The 15,059-nt window shown below is 34.4% G+C and overlaps 1 protein-coding gene across 5 annotated transcripts; it reads right to left on the bottom strand.

The window, feature by feature from the left end:
- Positions 1-3,492: 3,492 nt before the first annotated feature.
- Positions 3,493-13,527, bottom strand: LOC114293432 (protein trichome birefringence-like 16). Of its 5 annotated transcripts, none has more exons than XM_028237499.2 (8): positions 13,188-13,527; positions 12,161-12,390; positions 11,608-11,679; positions 11,375-11,446; positions 11,047-11,205; positions 10,757-10,930; positions 10,141-10,336; positions 3,493-4,656 (listed from the first exon to the last, which is right to left on the bottom strand). In XM_028237499.2, the coding sequence occupies exons 2-8, from the start codon at positions 12,312-12,314 to the stop codon at positions 3,828-3,830; spliced, it is 1,656 nt and encodes a 551-aa protein (XP_028093300.2). In that variant the 5' UTR covers positions 12,315-12,390; positions 13,188-13,527; the 3' UTR covers positions 3,493-3,827. The 5 variants fall into 5 exon arrangements, with proteins under 5 accessions (XP_028093300.2, XP_028093301.2, XP_028093303.2 ...); XM_028237500.2 differs by having other exon boundaries at positions 11,375-11,437; positions 13,188-13,523; XM_028237502.2 differs by lacking the exon at positions 11,047-11,205 and having other exon boundaries at positions 13,188-13,523.
- Between the last annotated feature and the right edge of the window lie 1,532 nt (positions 13,528-15,059).

Raw genomic sequence — 15,059 nt, 5'->3', positions numbered from 1 at the left:
AGTGGAAGATTGAGAATAAGTGTGTTTGCTTGAGTGTGCACTTTGCCGTTCAAGCTACCATGCAAATGTCTGTAAAAAATGTTAGGAGCATGAATTTTACGCTCGAGTGAAGATTTCCTCGTTCGAGCGAACTGGTCGAATTTTGGAATTTTCAGAATTGTGTTTAAAGTCCAAATTTGATATTCAAAGGTCCAAAACTTGTGTTTTTGGTACAAAAACTTGGAAAAACATTGTTTAACATGAAAACACTTCCAATTTGAAACCATTTATTCAAACTCATGCTCCAATTGTCCAAATTCAAGTTTATATTATCAAGTTGAAACCATGCATGTTATGGATTGAGTCCACTTCCTTTCAAAACACTACAAAGTGACATGAAATGCGTGAGTCCATGGATGATCTTCAAGTTCATGCCTCCTAAGCTTCATGCATGTATGAATTTCAAGAAATCTTAACTCAAAAATGAAAGGATCAAGCACGCATGTGCATAATTCAACTCAAATTCATCGTATTCATGGTAATTTATGCTCAACCTACTCAATTTCAAGCAAATGACCCTATAACTCCATGAACTTAGTTTCTACATGACTCAATTCCAAGAATTTAGGATGGATTTCATACCTAATGTGTGAATTCAAGTGTACTCAGGTGTAATTCTCTAAGTCCTCCACAATTTCTTCAAATTCTCCTTCCTCTCTTTAGAATTCTTGAGCTCACCTTCATTCACTCTCAAAATTTCAGCCCATATGTGTATATTATGAGCTCTAGACTTAATCAAGGCCTTATATAGGGTGTGATTAACTAAGGCTAATAAGCTTGCTTATGGATAATCAATCCTACTCAATTTAATTGATTTTAATTATTTTATTCTAATTATTTTGGTCCAAATCAAATTTTGCCAAAAGTTGCCATAAAATTCTTACTGTAGGAGAGGGTTCAAGAAAAGAGTTGGAAAATTCGAAGATCGAATTCTCTAGAATATGATGAGAGGCTTAGATTCTTCAATAATCTCAACTTAGGAACACAACAACAAAGGAGATGATGGAGATAAGAGATTGGGTGAAGAAGAAGGCAAAATGGCTAGAGAATAGAATAATGGCAAGGCTCTCCCATGGATCTCCCACTTTCACTCTCAAGGTTGATAGTGGAGAAGGGAAATTAGTTCTTTCCCAAGAGTTCAAAAATCTCCAAAATCCATCCCTTGTAAAGCTATGGGCGGGTGCTATTTATAGGCACCTCATGATGTAGGATGGAGCCCATGTGCAAGGCACATTGGGGATATTCTCTCTAACCACCTTGTCCGAGGAGGTGACCTCTCCGAGGAGGTGACTTCTCCGAGGATGAGAAAACCCCGAAGAGGAGATCAATCCCTCGGCGAACCCTTCTTCTTAGCCACACCTAACCAATGATCCCCAATCATCCCAAAGGGTCAGGGGTAGTCCCAGAGGACGTCCTGCCGCAAAATATTGCCGAGTCTCATGGACCCCCCGGGGTCGTGCCACCTCGACCCGGGTATAGGCTAGTTTAACCGAAGAGTGAATTTATCTCCACTCACCGTCCTTGGGATCGGGTCCTTTGTTCGAACTCCATTACGCCCATGGTTCTGGTGCGTAGATCCCGGAAAGCTCCGAGCCCGCAAGTGTTCTGGGACTCATTAACGGAGCGACTTCTAGATTGCGTCTGAATTCGTTCGAAGCCAAGTGCTTCGGATCTCTAGATTTGTGGATCCGAATCCTTTCGAGTCCGAGTGCCTCGGATCTCTAGGCTTGCTTAATACCCTTTCGAGTCCGGGCCCGAGTAAGTCTCTAGGTTCGTGGATCCGAACCCTTTCGAGGCTTAGAGCGATTCAATCCGTTTGATGGCGATAAATTTGGGCCCACCGATTCTTGGACTTGCGATAAATTCGGGCCCACTAATCTTGGGCTATTGGGCCTAAATAATTTAGTGGGCTCAAATTAGCCCCTCTTACACTTACTATTCTAATTGGCTTATTGGGCTGGTCAATTTTTACTTCTGAAACCGTTTGGGCTTTAAATTTCTAATTATAAGTCAACAAGCGAACAAATATTCCATGTAATAACAGATAACTACAAAATTAAGCATGTAATCACACAATTAAACACATAATCATGCAATTAAACTTATTGAGACAATATAATATAATAGTTCGGAGGCCGGGGTCGTTACACTAATACTTCACGGTCTTGGTACACTTGGGGGGTTGATTAAAAAGAAGGGTAAATTACATCAATATCCCTTGAGGTTTGTCTTTAATATAAATCCCCTCCTCACATTCTAGAAATTACATTCTCCTCCCTAGGATTTAGAGTTGCATTACAAATTAGCCTCTTTGTTAGTTGACTGTTAGGTTAACAAACAAAGTTTGATGATGTCAACATTTAATTTTTTTTTTTTTTAAATATGAACTTTACCCTCATGTTATTTTCCTTCTCTTACTGATTTTTTTTTTTTTTTTTAGATTGAATTTTGTTTTTTGGTATTGATGTGGGGAATTTTGTTTTGTCTTGTTTTTTTGTTTATTTTGGTATTAATTGTCCAGTGAATAAGGTTTAGGTAGATGGTGGCTAATGGAAGGATAGGAAGCAGTAGTGGTTATGGATGGTGGCCAAGTGTGTGATTTGGCTTTGATATGGTGGGGTAAAAGAAAGAGGATAGAACGGTAAGTGGAAGGATAATATTATTAGTATCTTTGTGAGAGTTATAGAGGTTATTATACATTTCCTATTAATTCTGTAAAGAGACAAATGCTAACCAGGTCAGTATAATTTTTCAAATTTGAGTATTAGATGAAATTTCAAAAGGCGTAAGTACATTTTACCCGAAAAAAAAATTATGGGCTCGTTTGGTTTGTATTTCTGAAAAATTTTTGAAAAATTTTCTCTACAAATAAATTTTTAAAAGTAATCAAACCAAACAAATTTTTTCAAAAAAATTTCTCAAAACTTGTAAACCAAACAAGTTTTCCAAACAAATCTCTCTCTCACACACATCAAATCAATCACTTTTTCTAAAACTCTCTCTCAAAATAATTTTCCAAAACATCTTTTAAAAAAACCAAACCAAACAACTTTTCGTACTTTTTATCTCTAAAACACATTTTTCAAACACAAACTAAACATACCCTATGACTTCGCTTGCTTGTAACGAGGCACTTCAAGAATGAAATCATCCAATTAGTAGCTAGACTAGACGACTCAATGTGATATAAATGATCCCATCTTACTTTTTAATCTCTTTTCATATAGATTGCAACATCATCCATTTAGGAGTATTTCTCCATTAAACTTTCAGAATATCTAAAAACATAAAAAATAAACAGAATAAGATAAAATAATATATAAAATACGTCTAACAAAGAATAAATTAAAGGCATAAAATATGCATTATAATGAACGCATCAAATTCCCCCAAACCTAAACTTTGCTAGTCCTCAAGCAAAGCAAAAAAAAAAAAAAAAAAAAAAAAAAAATCAAATAAAATAAAATTCACTATAATTATGTCAAAAGTATAGAACTAACTGGTATTTTTTTCAAATCTCAGGAAGGTGAGTATAAGGGAAGACCATAAGCAATCTGGGCACCTAACTCAATATACAAGAATCCTACCAACGATTTATATATAATTTATTGCCGCTCTTTTCCCAAAAGAATGTGAAAAGCAAACTCCAATGTCATCTCCCTCCACTGTGTGTCAATGAATGCACTTGTAAAAAAAGAATGTCAATCTGGCAAACTGGTAGTAGCTTTCATTCCAATTTCCATGCCTAGTGTTCTTTTCAAGGAACAGAGAGTTCTGTTGGTCGACTACTACAGCTGTGCAAAAAGGATTTCATTCCATGTATCTGGAACACCAGGTAAGCACCAATGCAAGCAATCCTGTGCACCTGGCGTGGCTTTTATGCTGTATCGAGATATATGACCCTCGTCTCTCAGCTGAGACAAAGCTGTTATATCCAAGAGCTTAACCGATGTTCCCTTCACTGCCCTTGCAGCAAGATCATCGCTAGATTCCTCTTGTAAAACTTCCATCCCAGCAGCGTTTGCACTCGTATTGTCACACGTACCTCCAGTGTCCCAATCTCCATTAAAGAAATGCCTCGGTGAAATAGACCGGTAAAATGCTTTTAATCCTGGATATCTTGGTAGTTGCGAGTTCACCCACTTGATGATGCTGTGAACTGTCAAGTTTCTGGCGCCTGGGATATCTGCAATTTTTCTATCAGTATTAGGAACACCCCCAACATACATCACCCAACGGTTAGCCTTGAGCTTCCCTCTATTCCAATGGTGCCCGGTATTGAGAACAAGGACATCAAATTTGTGAAGGTAATGGCGCAAAAATGCTGGTGGCCGATCAAGGTGCATGGCAACATCAGTCGAACGGTTAGTTATATCAAGGGGCACCAAGTCACACAGGCTTGCAGACCAATAATAAAGTACGGTAGTATTGGTGTTTGGGAACCGATAAGCCCATCCATCAGGACGAATGGCCCCACGACCTTTGACAAGACCATACTCCTTTCCAACATTTAAAACATCAGTCCTCTGCTCACCACCTGTGATCATGCACATTACCGACTGAAACTGCTGTCGTCCCAACGAATCCCCAACAAAAGCTAGAGTTTTATCCTTCATCCTGCATGCATCAGCACAAATAAGGAATGCATATGGTTCAGACAACAAGAAATTACATGAACAAAGTAATAAAAACATTTTGTGAACATTAAGGTCATGTTCATTTGGGTGGACTGAATAGATGGAATTAGCATTCCTAGGACTGTTAGCGGTGCAGGGGTATAAGAAACTTAAAGAAGACAACATTTTTTGTTCTAGTTGGTTTAGGAAGTCTTCTAGTCTTATATAAAGCTATATAAAGCTATGTAATGTTTATAATCAATAGAGTTGATATTTTATAAAAAAAAATTCAGAGCTTTGAAGGTTCTTTATGGGTTGTGTGATGCAATCAAACCCTACGTGTGATGCCTAAGGGATTCTAGAAGTGATTCATAGGCCTATCTTCTTCTTTCTTTTTCTTTTCTATTTCAATTTATTATTCTCAGATTCTATTTCAATTTATTATTCTCGGATTACTATTCACAACGCTCTAAAAGTGCACTATTCAACCTCAAAACCCTATCCAATCATCCCCAAATCAACCCTCCTCCCTTCCCTTATCTATTAGCCTTCAATTTAACCCTTTAAAACCTAAATTACTCACTGTTAAGGCCGTCAAATAACCTTTGTTTTAAAAATCCCTACTTGTCCTGCATCAGTTTAGTATTAGAGCTTAAGGTTCAGCCATGATATTTTCACATTGTGGGAGATCCTATACAAGTGGATTGACTTGGGAAGAGGGTAAAGCGCTTCTTAGAGAAAAAATTTGTCTAAGGGATCTTCAAGATGATTTTCTTGATCAATTGCATGCTCTTGAGCAAGGTAACATGTGTGTGATTGATAATGCAAGAAAATATAAGGAGTTATTTATCAAATTTGAAGTTGTCGAAAGTGAACGGATAACTATTGCTCATTTCAAAAGTGGATTGAGATTTCGAATTAAAAAAGAGATGTCTTATGCATATTTAGAAGATCTCGAAGATGCTATTGAAATTGCTATACAATTTGAATTTTTTGTAAAAATTAAGGAGAAATCTACTGTTTTGAAGTTTATGTAGAATACAAAGGCTACCAAAGCTCCAAAACAAAGGGTTCAAGGGCCACAAATAGATGCTGAAAATTCACAACAAGATGCGCCAAAGCCAGATGTTGTTCTTAGGGATCAAAACCCTACACAGTTGAAGTTGCAAGATGAGGAATATGTTCAAAATCAGCTTAGAGAATGATTTCCAGATTATGAAGGATGAGAAGCCACCAATTGAAACTCCATGTACTGAACTTGAAAAGGCAAAGGGTGAAATCAAATAAATTGTCATTCCTTATGCTCTTGAGAGTGATGAATTGAAAAGAGCAGTTGCTAGTTCAAAACATATAATACCTTTAGTGGTCAAGACATTACAATCCGAGGTCTTTGATGAATGTGCTCCAATCATAATCAATGAAATGACCAATAGTGAATCAAAAGACGATCTTGTGCTAGGTAAAGAGGCTAAAAAGAATGAATTGAGGTTGTTGCCGAGAATATCGAAGAAAGTTTTATGAAAACTAATTTGGATGAATTCAAATATGTGTTTCCTATGTCAATTGACTTTGTTATTCCAGAAAAATTTAGTGACATGATTGAAAAGATCAATCTCTCATTATTATTCTTATTATTATTTTTTTTTTTGCAATCTCCAAAGAATAAAAGGCGGCATCAACTTGAACATTTTAATCTGAAACCATGGGTCCAATTTCAAAACTTGTGGATTCTTATACTCCACTTCAAAACTCGAAGTCAAGTTTTTTCCAACCAAGGGAGAATGATACATAGTATAAGAAGTTCAAAGAAGGCTAAATTCAGAGAAGTGATGATACTTGGACATTGATATGATTTCGTAGAGAAGCTGATAGAAATCTTCTATAATTATGTTTCTAGTATTATTGGAGTCTTATTTTATTAGGTGTTCGGGCGATAAATCCATTTTTGAATTTTTCTTGCCTAAAGGTCCAGGCGCTACTTTATTGTGTTCGTAAGGACAAGACACTATGGAATGACCAAAGTACCCATTATCATTACGTATTGGCATTCCTACAAATTTATTTGTTGGATTCATTACCCCAAATCCAATGCCTCTCTCCACTCATCTCTCTCTCTCTCTCTCTCTCTCTCTCTCTCTCTAGAAACCACTAACATCCATAACCATAACCACTGATATCTACCACGCAGAATCTCTCTCGCATAACATTTCTCTCACTCAGATTTCAGATCCTTCACTCTTTGATCTCAGACCTCTCTGAGCGACCACGGCGTTGAAGAGATGGAACCTTAGTGTTGTCTCTCTCATTCTCTTCTTTCTCATCACAATCACATCAACTGAAGTGTTCTTCGAAGAATGCTTTGATTGTACGTCCAATCTCTCTCTAGGTCGTTTTCTCGATTTTAATGGTGCATCGTTCTCCAGCGCAGTTTTCAACCTCTCCACCACCATCGTTGGCGCCGGAATCATGGCCCTCCTGGCCACTCTGAAGCAATTAGGGATGATCCTAGGACTTATCATCATCGTTCTCGGTGCGATGTTGACGGAGGTTTCGATCAATGTGAAATTGAGGTTCAACAAAGCTTCCAAAGTTTTCTCTTACATGGGACTCGTCGGCGATGAGTTCGGCGGCGCACTTGCGCCTGTATCGTCATCAACAATCCCCAACACACTAGTCGTCTACATGATCATCATTGGTACAATCCATTGACCTCTCTTTCAATTGTTATTAGTTTCAATTTACGAAATCAAATTTTTTTTTTTTGCCCTCTCTCTCTATCTCACTTGTCATATTATATTATATCCTAGATCTGGTTCTCATTTTTCATTTGTTTCGGTACATTGATGAAGTCTGGACCACAAATCTCCTTTGTTGCAATCTGATCTCGGTGTCGTGGTGATTTTTGCTGAAGTTTTTGACCCCCTAACTATTCGACAAAATGTGTCAATGGAGATCTATGCGATTTTTTTTTTCTCTCTATCTGTATTTTTTTTTCTCTCTCTTTCTTGACTCAGATATGTTGTTATTATTGATGATGACTACGAAGATGAGTTCATTTTGTACAAATAATGGATCATGTGCGTTGGTGTGTGTTTAAGAATGAATATTTTCAACAAATAATGGATAATGGAGTTTTTTTGTTTGTTGTTGTTGTTATTGATGATGAAATAGATTGCAACAAATAGGGAGGGAAAAAAGAAAGATTTCAACATATAGGGAAAAAAAATTGAACAGATTGGGTTTGGCTTGGTATTGCAACAGATAGGGGTTGGCTTTCGACAGATAGGATTTGCTTTTTGACTTGTTATTTCACCAGATAGGGAAAAAAAATGAACATATAATAAAATTTAGACAAATAGACAAAATTTGAACAGATAGATATAAATTTGAACAGATAAAGATAGAAACTCACAAAATTTGAATAGATATGCAAATTTGAACAGATAGATAAAAATTTTAACAGATAGAAAAAAAAATTTGAACAGATAGTCAACGAAAAGTCAACAAATAAAAAAAAATCAACAGATAAATTAAGACGTAAATCGGTAACAAAACGTCCTCTAAAACCAATGAATGAACTTCTCATCAAACTATTTCACAAAGGGTGGATCTCTCACAAGCAAAAATTATCCACTGGACTTAATAATGCCTTATACCCTCCTTAGATTGGATTTATCATAAATTTTTTCTATTTTATTATTATTTTTATGTTTTCTAGGATTTTTAAGGTTAGGGATATTTTGGTAATTTACATTTGCTGCATAGATCGTATGGGTCGTCTTGTGGGTCAAGTTATTTAATTAGTCTTTGTTTTTGTGTCTTATTTGGTCTTAAATTAGTTTTAGAAATCAAAGATATTTTAGTAGTTTCCTTTTTTGGTTCTAGTTGGTTTAGGAAGTCTCCTAGTCCTACATAAAGCCATGTAATGCTTATAATCAATAGAGTTGATATTTTATAAAAAATTGAGAGCTTTGCAGTTTCTTTATGGATTGTGTGATGCAATCAAACCCTAGTGTGATGCCTAAGGGAATCTAGGAGTGATTCCTAGGCTTATCTTCTTCTTTCTTTTTCTTTTCTGTTTCAATTTATTATTCTCGAATTACTATTCACAAACCTCTAATGATGAAGAGTATAAGAAACTCAAGGAATGCTAAATTTAGAGAAATGATACTTGGACATTGGCATGATTTCATAGAGAAACTGATAAAAATCTTCTATAATTATGTTTCTACTATTATTATAGTCTTATTTTATTATAATTTTTTATATTTTTAGGATTTTTAAGGTTAAGAGTATTTTGATAATTTTATATTTGTTGACATGGATCGTATGGGTCGCTCATGGGTTGTCTTGTGGGTCAAGTTATTTAACTAGTCTTCGTTTTTGTTTCTTATTTGGTCTTAAATTAGTTTTAGAAATCAAAAATATTTTAATAATTCCATTTTTTTATTCTAGTTGGTTTAGGAAGACTCCTAATATATAATGCTTATAATCAATAAAGTTGATATTTTATAAAAAACAATTGAGAGCTTCGAGGTTTCTTTATAGATTTTGTGATGCAATCAAACCCTAGGTGTGATGCCTATGGAATCTAGGTGTGATGCCTAGACCTATCTTCTTCTTTTCTTTCTTCTTCTTTCCCTCTTGTATTTTTTGCACTTTTTTACAGCCCAAACGCTGTTCACAGATACTGTCCACAGTCCCTAAACAGATGGACATTTGGTCCAAAATCCTACTTGTCGCCTATACTTTTTTTACAATTTCAGCCATAAAATCCAATTAAATAAGCCCCAAAAGCCCATATTTGCTACTATCCCTAATTGTCTTGCATCAGTTAGCCTTGGGGTTAATCCCTTTGAATTGTGTATCGTATCCCATGATTGGCTTAGGATTATGAGAAAGAAATTGACAAAATCCTATATATTTTGCAATTTAACTAATTAGGGGAGCCCCTCTTTAGTCCTCCATTTTGTATCCCACCCCCCTATTCGGATTCAATAGTCCCCCATATAAGGGATACCATGTCCAGATGAACATTTGGTCCAAATCTCAATTTTCTTAGCCAAATATTGGATTATGCATTTTGAAGGATTATTAGTCCAATCCCATGGCCACGTCCATCCAAACAAACATGGCCAATGAGCAAACAAGCTGGCTCAACAAAGTATTTGGTCAATAATTGAGAAAGACACAAGTACCCAAGTGGCAGCGATAAGGAACTAGTTCACAGTTAAGAGCGAGCTCAGTAAGCAACCACTTTTCTTATCTAGCTATGTGCAGATACCATGTATCGGTCAGGTCAGCCTGGCTAATACCTTAAATGAATCCAAACCATCTTTAAGTTGTTTGAAGTAGTGAGCAATCAAACCCAACACGAAATTTAAAATATTTAATTTAAGCCTATAGATAGGCTGGATCTACTGTGCCATGAACTATACAACCAATAAAATGACAACATGGAAATTTGACCAAAGTTGGATATTACCTACTAAGGAATTTTGAGCCTGTAAAATCTGCCATTTTGCAATCTTTAGGTTGCCACCGTAATTTCTCATACTGAAAATCCTGGCGCTGTGTCAGGCGGCATGACCACATTGATGACAGCCATTGTTTACAGCCAAATCCAGAATACAAAGGTCGACCATCATCTGTGACCCATTTTCCTTTGGCATAGCTACAGGCTGAAGCAAGAATAAAATTATGGGAGTCACAGAAAAGGTATACAAATATTTACACATATAATGAAACAACTACATGGTTTAAGAAATGATAGACAAGTATGGAAGAACAGATAAGAGAACAATTGTGTATGTGAAAAAAGTATGATCAGGCACGCCCACGAAATTGAAGTAGCCCAAATTCGCGCCAAAAAGACAAACCAGTAAGTCCCTGTTATACTTGTTTCGACAACCAATCAAAAGAAAATTGCTCAACTCAGGGAATTTAACTTTGTATCTCAAGGTGCCCCATCGATTAAATAATTTGAATTTCATGAGCACATTACAAATTTCCCCTACATAAAACACACCTACAACAGAAAAGCCCTGAGTAGCTTAGGTTCTCTTATTGAGTTTTCCAAGTGTAAAATGGCAGTATTCTACCTTGTTTTTCCACATGAGACGTCAAATTGTTATTGTCTTCTCCTCTAACGGAAGAATCTGTCCTCACAGAACTCGATGGTGCCACTAGATTCTTCTTTTCTCCTTGTTTTGAACTATTCTTTTGTTCTGAAACTTGTTCAACATCTGAGACTTCTTTCGTACTTGGGGAAATTTCTGCACCACCACCATGGGGGAAAACATTTTAAAGGTCAGAACATGAGACGCTTTACAGATTTAAACACCAATTTCAAACTTCAAGTTCCTCTGGTCATACTAAAGCAAAATCCTACCATGTTCTTTGTCCAGAAGAGTGGTTAAATTTGTATTCCCTTCCTCCACCGCAGAAGAGCTTGTGTTAGTGGCATTCACTACTGCTATATCCACACCTTTTTCCGATTGTTCTAAAATGTTTTCTCCTACTGAAACTTGCTGCTCTTTTATTTTATCATCTGGCATTGGTATGAAGTACAGATAGATTAGTAACACTTTATAATCTTACCACAACTTAATAAAGAAAAAATATATCAGGCTGCAACAACTACTAGGTGAAACTACTAATAAGAACTAAATAACAAAACAGTTATTAAAAAGCATTCACTAGTGCTACTAAATCCACACCTTTTTCCAATTGATCTGAAATGTTTTCTCCTACTGAAACTTGCTTCTCTTTTATTTTGTCATCTGGTATCACTATAAAGTATGGATAGATGAGTAACATTTTATAATCTTACCACAACTTAATAAAGAAAAAATATATGAGGCTGCAACAACTACTTGGCAAAACTAGTAACAAGAACTAAATGGAGAAAATATATATTAAAAAGCATTCACTAGTGCTACGAAATCTACACCTTTTTCCGATTGTTCTGAAATGTCTCCTCCTACTGAAACTTGCTTCTCTTCTATTTTATCATCTGGTATCACTATAAAGTACAGATAGATTAGTAGCATTTTATAATCTTTCCACAACTTCATAAAGCAAAAATATATTAACAACTACTTGGAGAAACTAGTAACAAGAACTAAATGAAAAAATATATATATATTAAAAAAAATTCTGTAGTTAAATACAACCACGCTGATCTCATGATCTTAACAAATTGGTAATAAAAAAGGACAAGTAGAGATCCAATTGGCACGAAAAACCCAAAATTTCAACAACTGCTGATCATTGATGGGATCCAGCAGAGCAGACTAATGGATGAACGGACCACAGTAATATATTCATCAAATTTCAACATGCTACCTTTTGCCTTCAACAAGAGTAGCTATCAAGCAAGTTTTAACGTCCCATTTAACATTTTAACCATTTCAAAAGGATCATCCTATAAATTGGCAATCTTTAATAAGGACTTAAAAAATAATAAATGCTAAATAAAATAGAGATAATATCTAGAGGAAAACCTGGAGACAGCCGCATAACATGATCCTGAGGCGGAAGTACGGTGGTGAGAAATGGGGTTTTCTCCCATGCCCATAAAACAACGGTTCCACAGACAAGAGTAATGAGGACGAGATAGACATGATTATTCCTCAGTCCGTAAAAGATTGCTTTCATCCTTGAAACTTCAAATAAACAGTCTCAAATTCATCTAGACATTCATCAAAGGGATTGTGTTTCTTCAGATCAATATCTGTAAACCATTGAAACGACAAGGTTAAAGCATAAAAATATAAAAACAATTTCTAACATCTGATTATCAGAATCTCAGTTAGCTCTTGATGCACACCCAAATTTTTTTTCACGTACAAATACAACACAAGCGGTTTATTGGTAACAAAATCATTTTTTTTTAATGTCATGATGTTTGCATGCTAAATGTGCAGGATAGAGGCAGCAGATGTAAAGACAAGTCACTGCTTCTCAAAAAAAGAAAAGGACTCAACTCATCGAGACGATATAACGAGCCCATCATTGTAGCCATTTTCCAGAATCCCTTTTTTTTTTTTTTTTTTTTTTTTCTTCAAAATTCAAAAAGGAGCACACTGGAAAAGGGATCTGCATTAATTCCTTCCAACTTGGGGTTGGGGTGATGACAATCAAGGGTTTGGAGCATAAATGAGGAAATATATGATTAGGTTACCAAGATGAATAGTACTAAAAATCATATATGAACTTGAGCTGGAAAAGGATTTATTCACTTCATCAGTTCAATAAAGCTGATTATATAATACCCAATTAGAACACCAAACACTCATAAAAGTTAGTATGAATTCACAAGGATCGACATTTACCAAACTTGAAAGTTCACATTAACAGCACTTTCAAATCACTTCGAATTAACTAGAATTTCTAAGAGACTTTCTTAGACTAGCTGGAATTAGCAAATTATAGACATAATTAAGAAAAGAAAAATAATCATATTCGAAGCATCAATTATACACATGTATGTGATAAATGGGTTGTAGATGTATCTGCGGAGAGACGAACCTGTAAATTGAGCCTCCAAAAAGCTTGGATCTCTGGAAAATGATTGAATCATGTGCCTATAATTGTGTTGTGGTGATGAGTAAATGATGAAGCATGTGTGTGTGTGTGTGGGAGAGAGAGAGAGAGAGAGAGAGAGGTGTTCGTGTTGTCTGACGGTGGCGGACTTACAATAACAGCCACCGTACGGAGGAGTTGAAGGTGGGCGTAGGAGTAAATCACGGAGAAGGAAAAAAGGTCGTTTGCGGAGAAGAAAGCAACGAAGGGATGACGTCTCCGTCCATGTGAAAACTATTTAAATTTGTGAGGTGAGAAATGCATACGGGTTTGGTTTTGATTAACCGGTGCTGCATCCAATTAGTATATATATTACCTAGCGTATGCACGATAATTATAGGTATTTATATTTATTTTAAATTTTTTTAATATATAAATTATGTTTTTTAATATTTTTTATAAAAATAATTTAATAATTTTATCACTAATCATAGTGTACAGGAGAAGTTAAAAAGGGTACTGCAGTAACTATATACAGATTGAATCTATAATTATTTGTATAATGGGATTTTTAATGATTGCATTAATAAATGAAAGTATATGAAAAGACATGTAGATTGAAAAAAGTTAATAAATACTGATCAGGGGATTTTGACCAAATCAATATATGTTGAGTTTTTTTTTTTAATAAAAAATTTTAAAAATTCAAATTGAAATATTGAAACTCCCACAGGTCTTGGGGGTTAAAAACCCCCATTTTACTTAATATATAGTATAGATTTACGAATTAGTATTATGTTATTATTATTGACTTTATTTATTATATAAATTATAAATATTTAAAATTTTAAAAATTATGTCACTAATTAATACATATAATATTATTCTTTGATTAATTAATTTTTTTTTTTACTTTTCTTTGTATATATTGGTGTGTCGCATAGTGTGTGTAATCGAAAAAATAAATAAGTAAATAAAAAATAATCAGTGTATTTAGTTTTAGTTTTCTTAAAACTAAATTTTTTTTTTCGTATTTTTTTTTTATTTTTAGTGAATATTTTTTAAATTTTAAGTATTTTTTTTTACTTTTTTAGATGCACCTTATTTAGAGGCATCTAAATAGTAAAATATTTGTGAAATAATATTTTAAAAAATTAATAAATATACAAAAATATGAAAAATGTAATGAATTTTCGTATTTTTCTTTTTATATTTTTTGGTATTTAGTGTATTTTTTAAAGATTTTTTTCACAAATATTATACTTTTTAAGCGTATTTATGTTAGGTGTGTCTAAAAATTAAAAAAAATGCTTAAAATATTGAAAAAATCATTGAAAATATCAAAATACGAAAAATAAAAAAATAAAATTTTTTGAAAACTGTTTTCTGAAAAATATAACCAAACAAGTTGAATATTATCACAATAATAATAATAAAAATATACATATAATTATTTAAGTGGTAATAATTTTTATTATTAAACGCAGAATCAGAGATTAATTCAAGGCCAAACTTCAAATGGTGGTGGTATATGCATCAATTAACATATTAATTAGTGTACCAATACTAGTTATGGTATTATTATTAATCTTACTCATAATCACATTACAAATGTTAAAAACCTCTTAAATTATGTCACATCATTAATTAATACACTAGTTAATATATCAATTGCTACGTATAGCATTATTTAACTTCAAATATTAAAAAAAAAAATTAAAAAGAAGCTTATGAGTTGCTACCCACCGTTAATAATAAAGGGGTCGGTTTTGTTACTGTCGTTAAATATGTGGTCGATTCTGTCGATGAGTTGTCAACAATCCAGATCCTTCATCTGGTGTAAATGTCACAACACTCAAACGGTTCCTTTCTTAAGGA

The sequence above is a fragment of the Camellia sinensis genome, chromosome 10 (assembly GCF_055761805.1).
Source record: "Camellia sinensis isolate YWXY chromosome 10, ASM5576180v1, whole genome shotgun sequence".
Lineage (NCBI taxonomy): Eukaryota > Viridiplantae > Streptophyta > Magnoliopsida > Ericales > Theaceae > Camellia > Camellia sinensis.
This window is presented reverse-complemented; position numbering and strand designations above follow the sequence as displayed.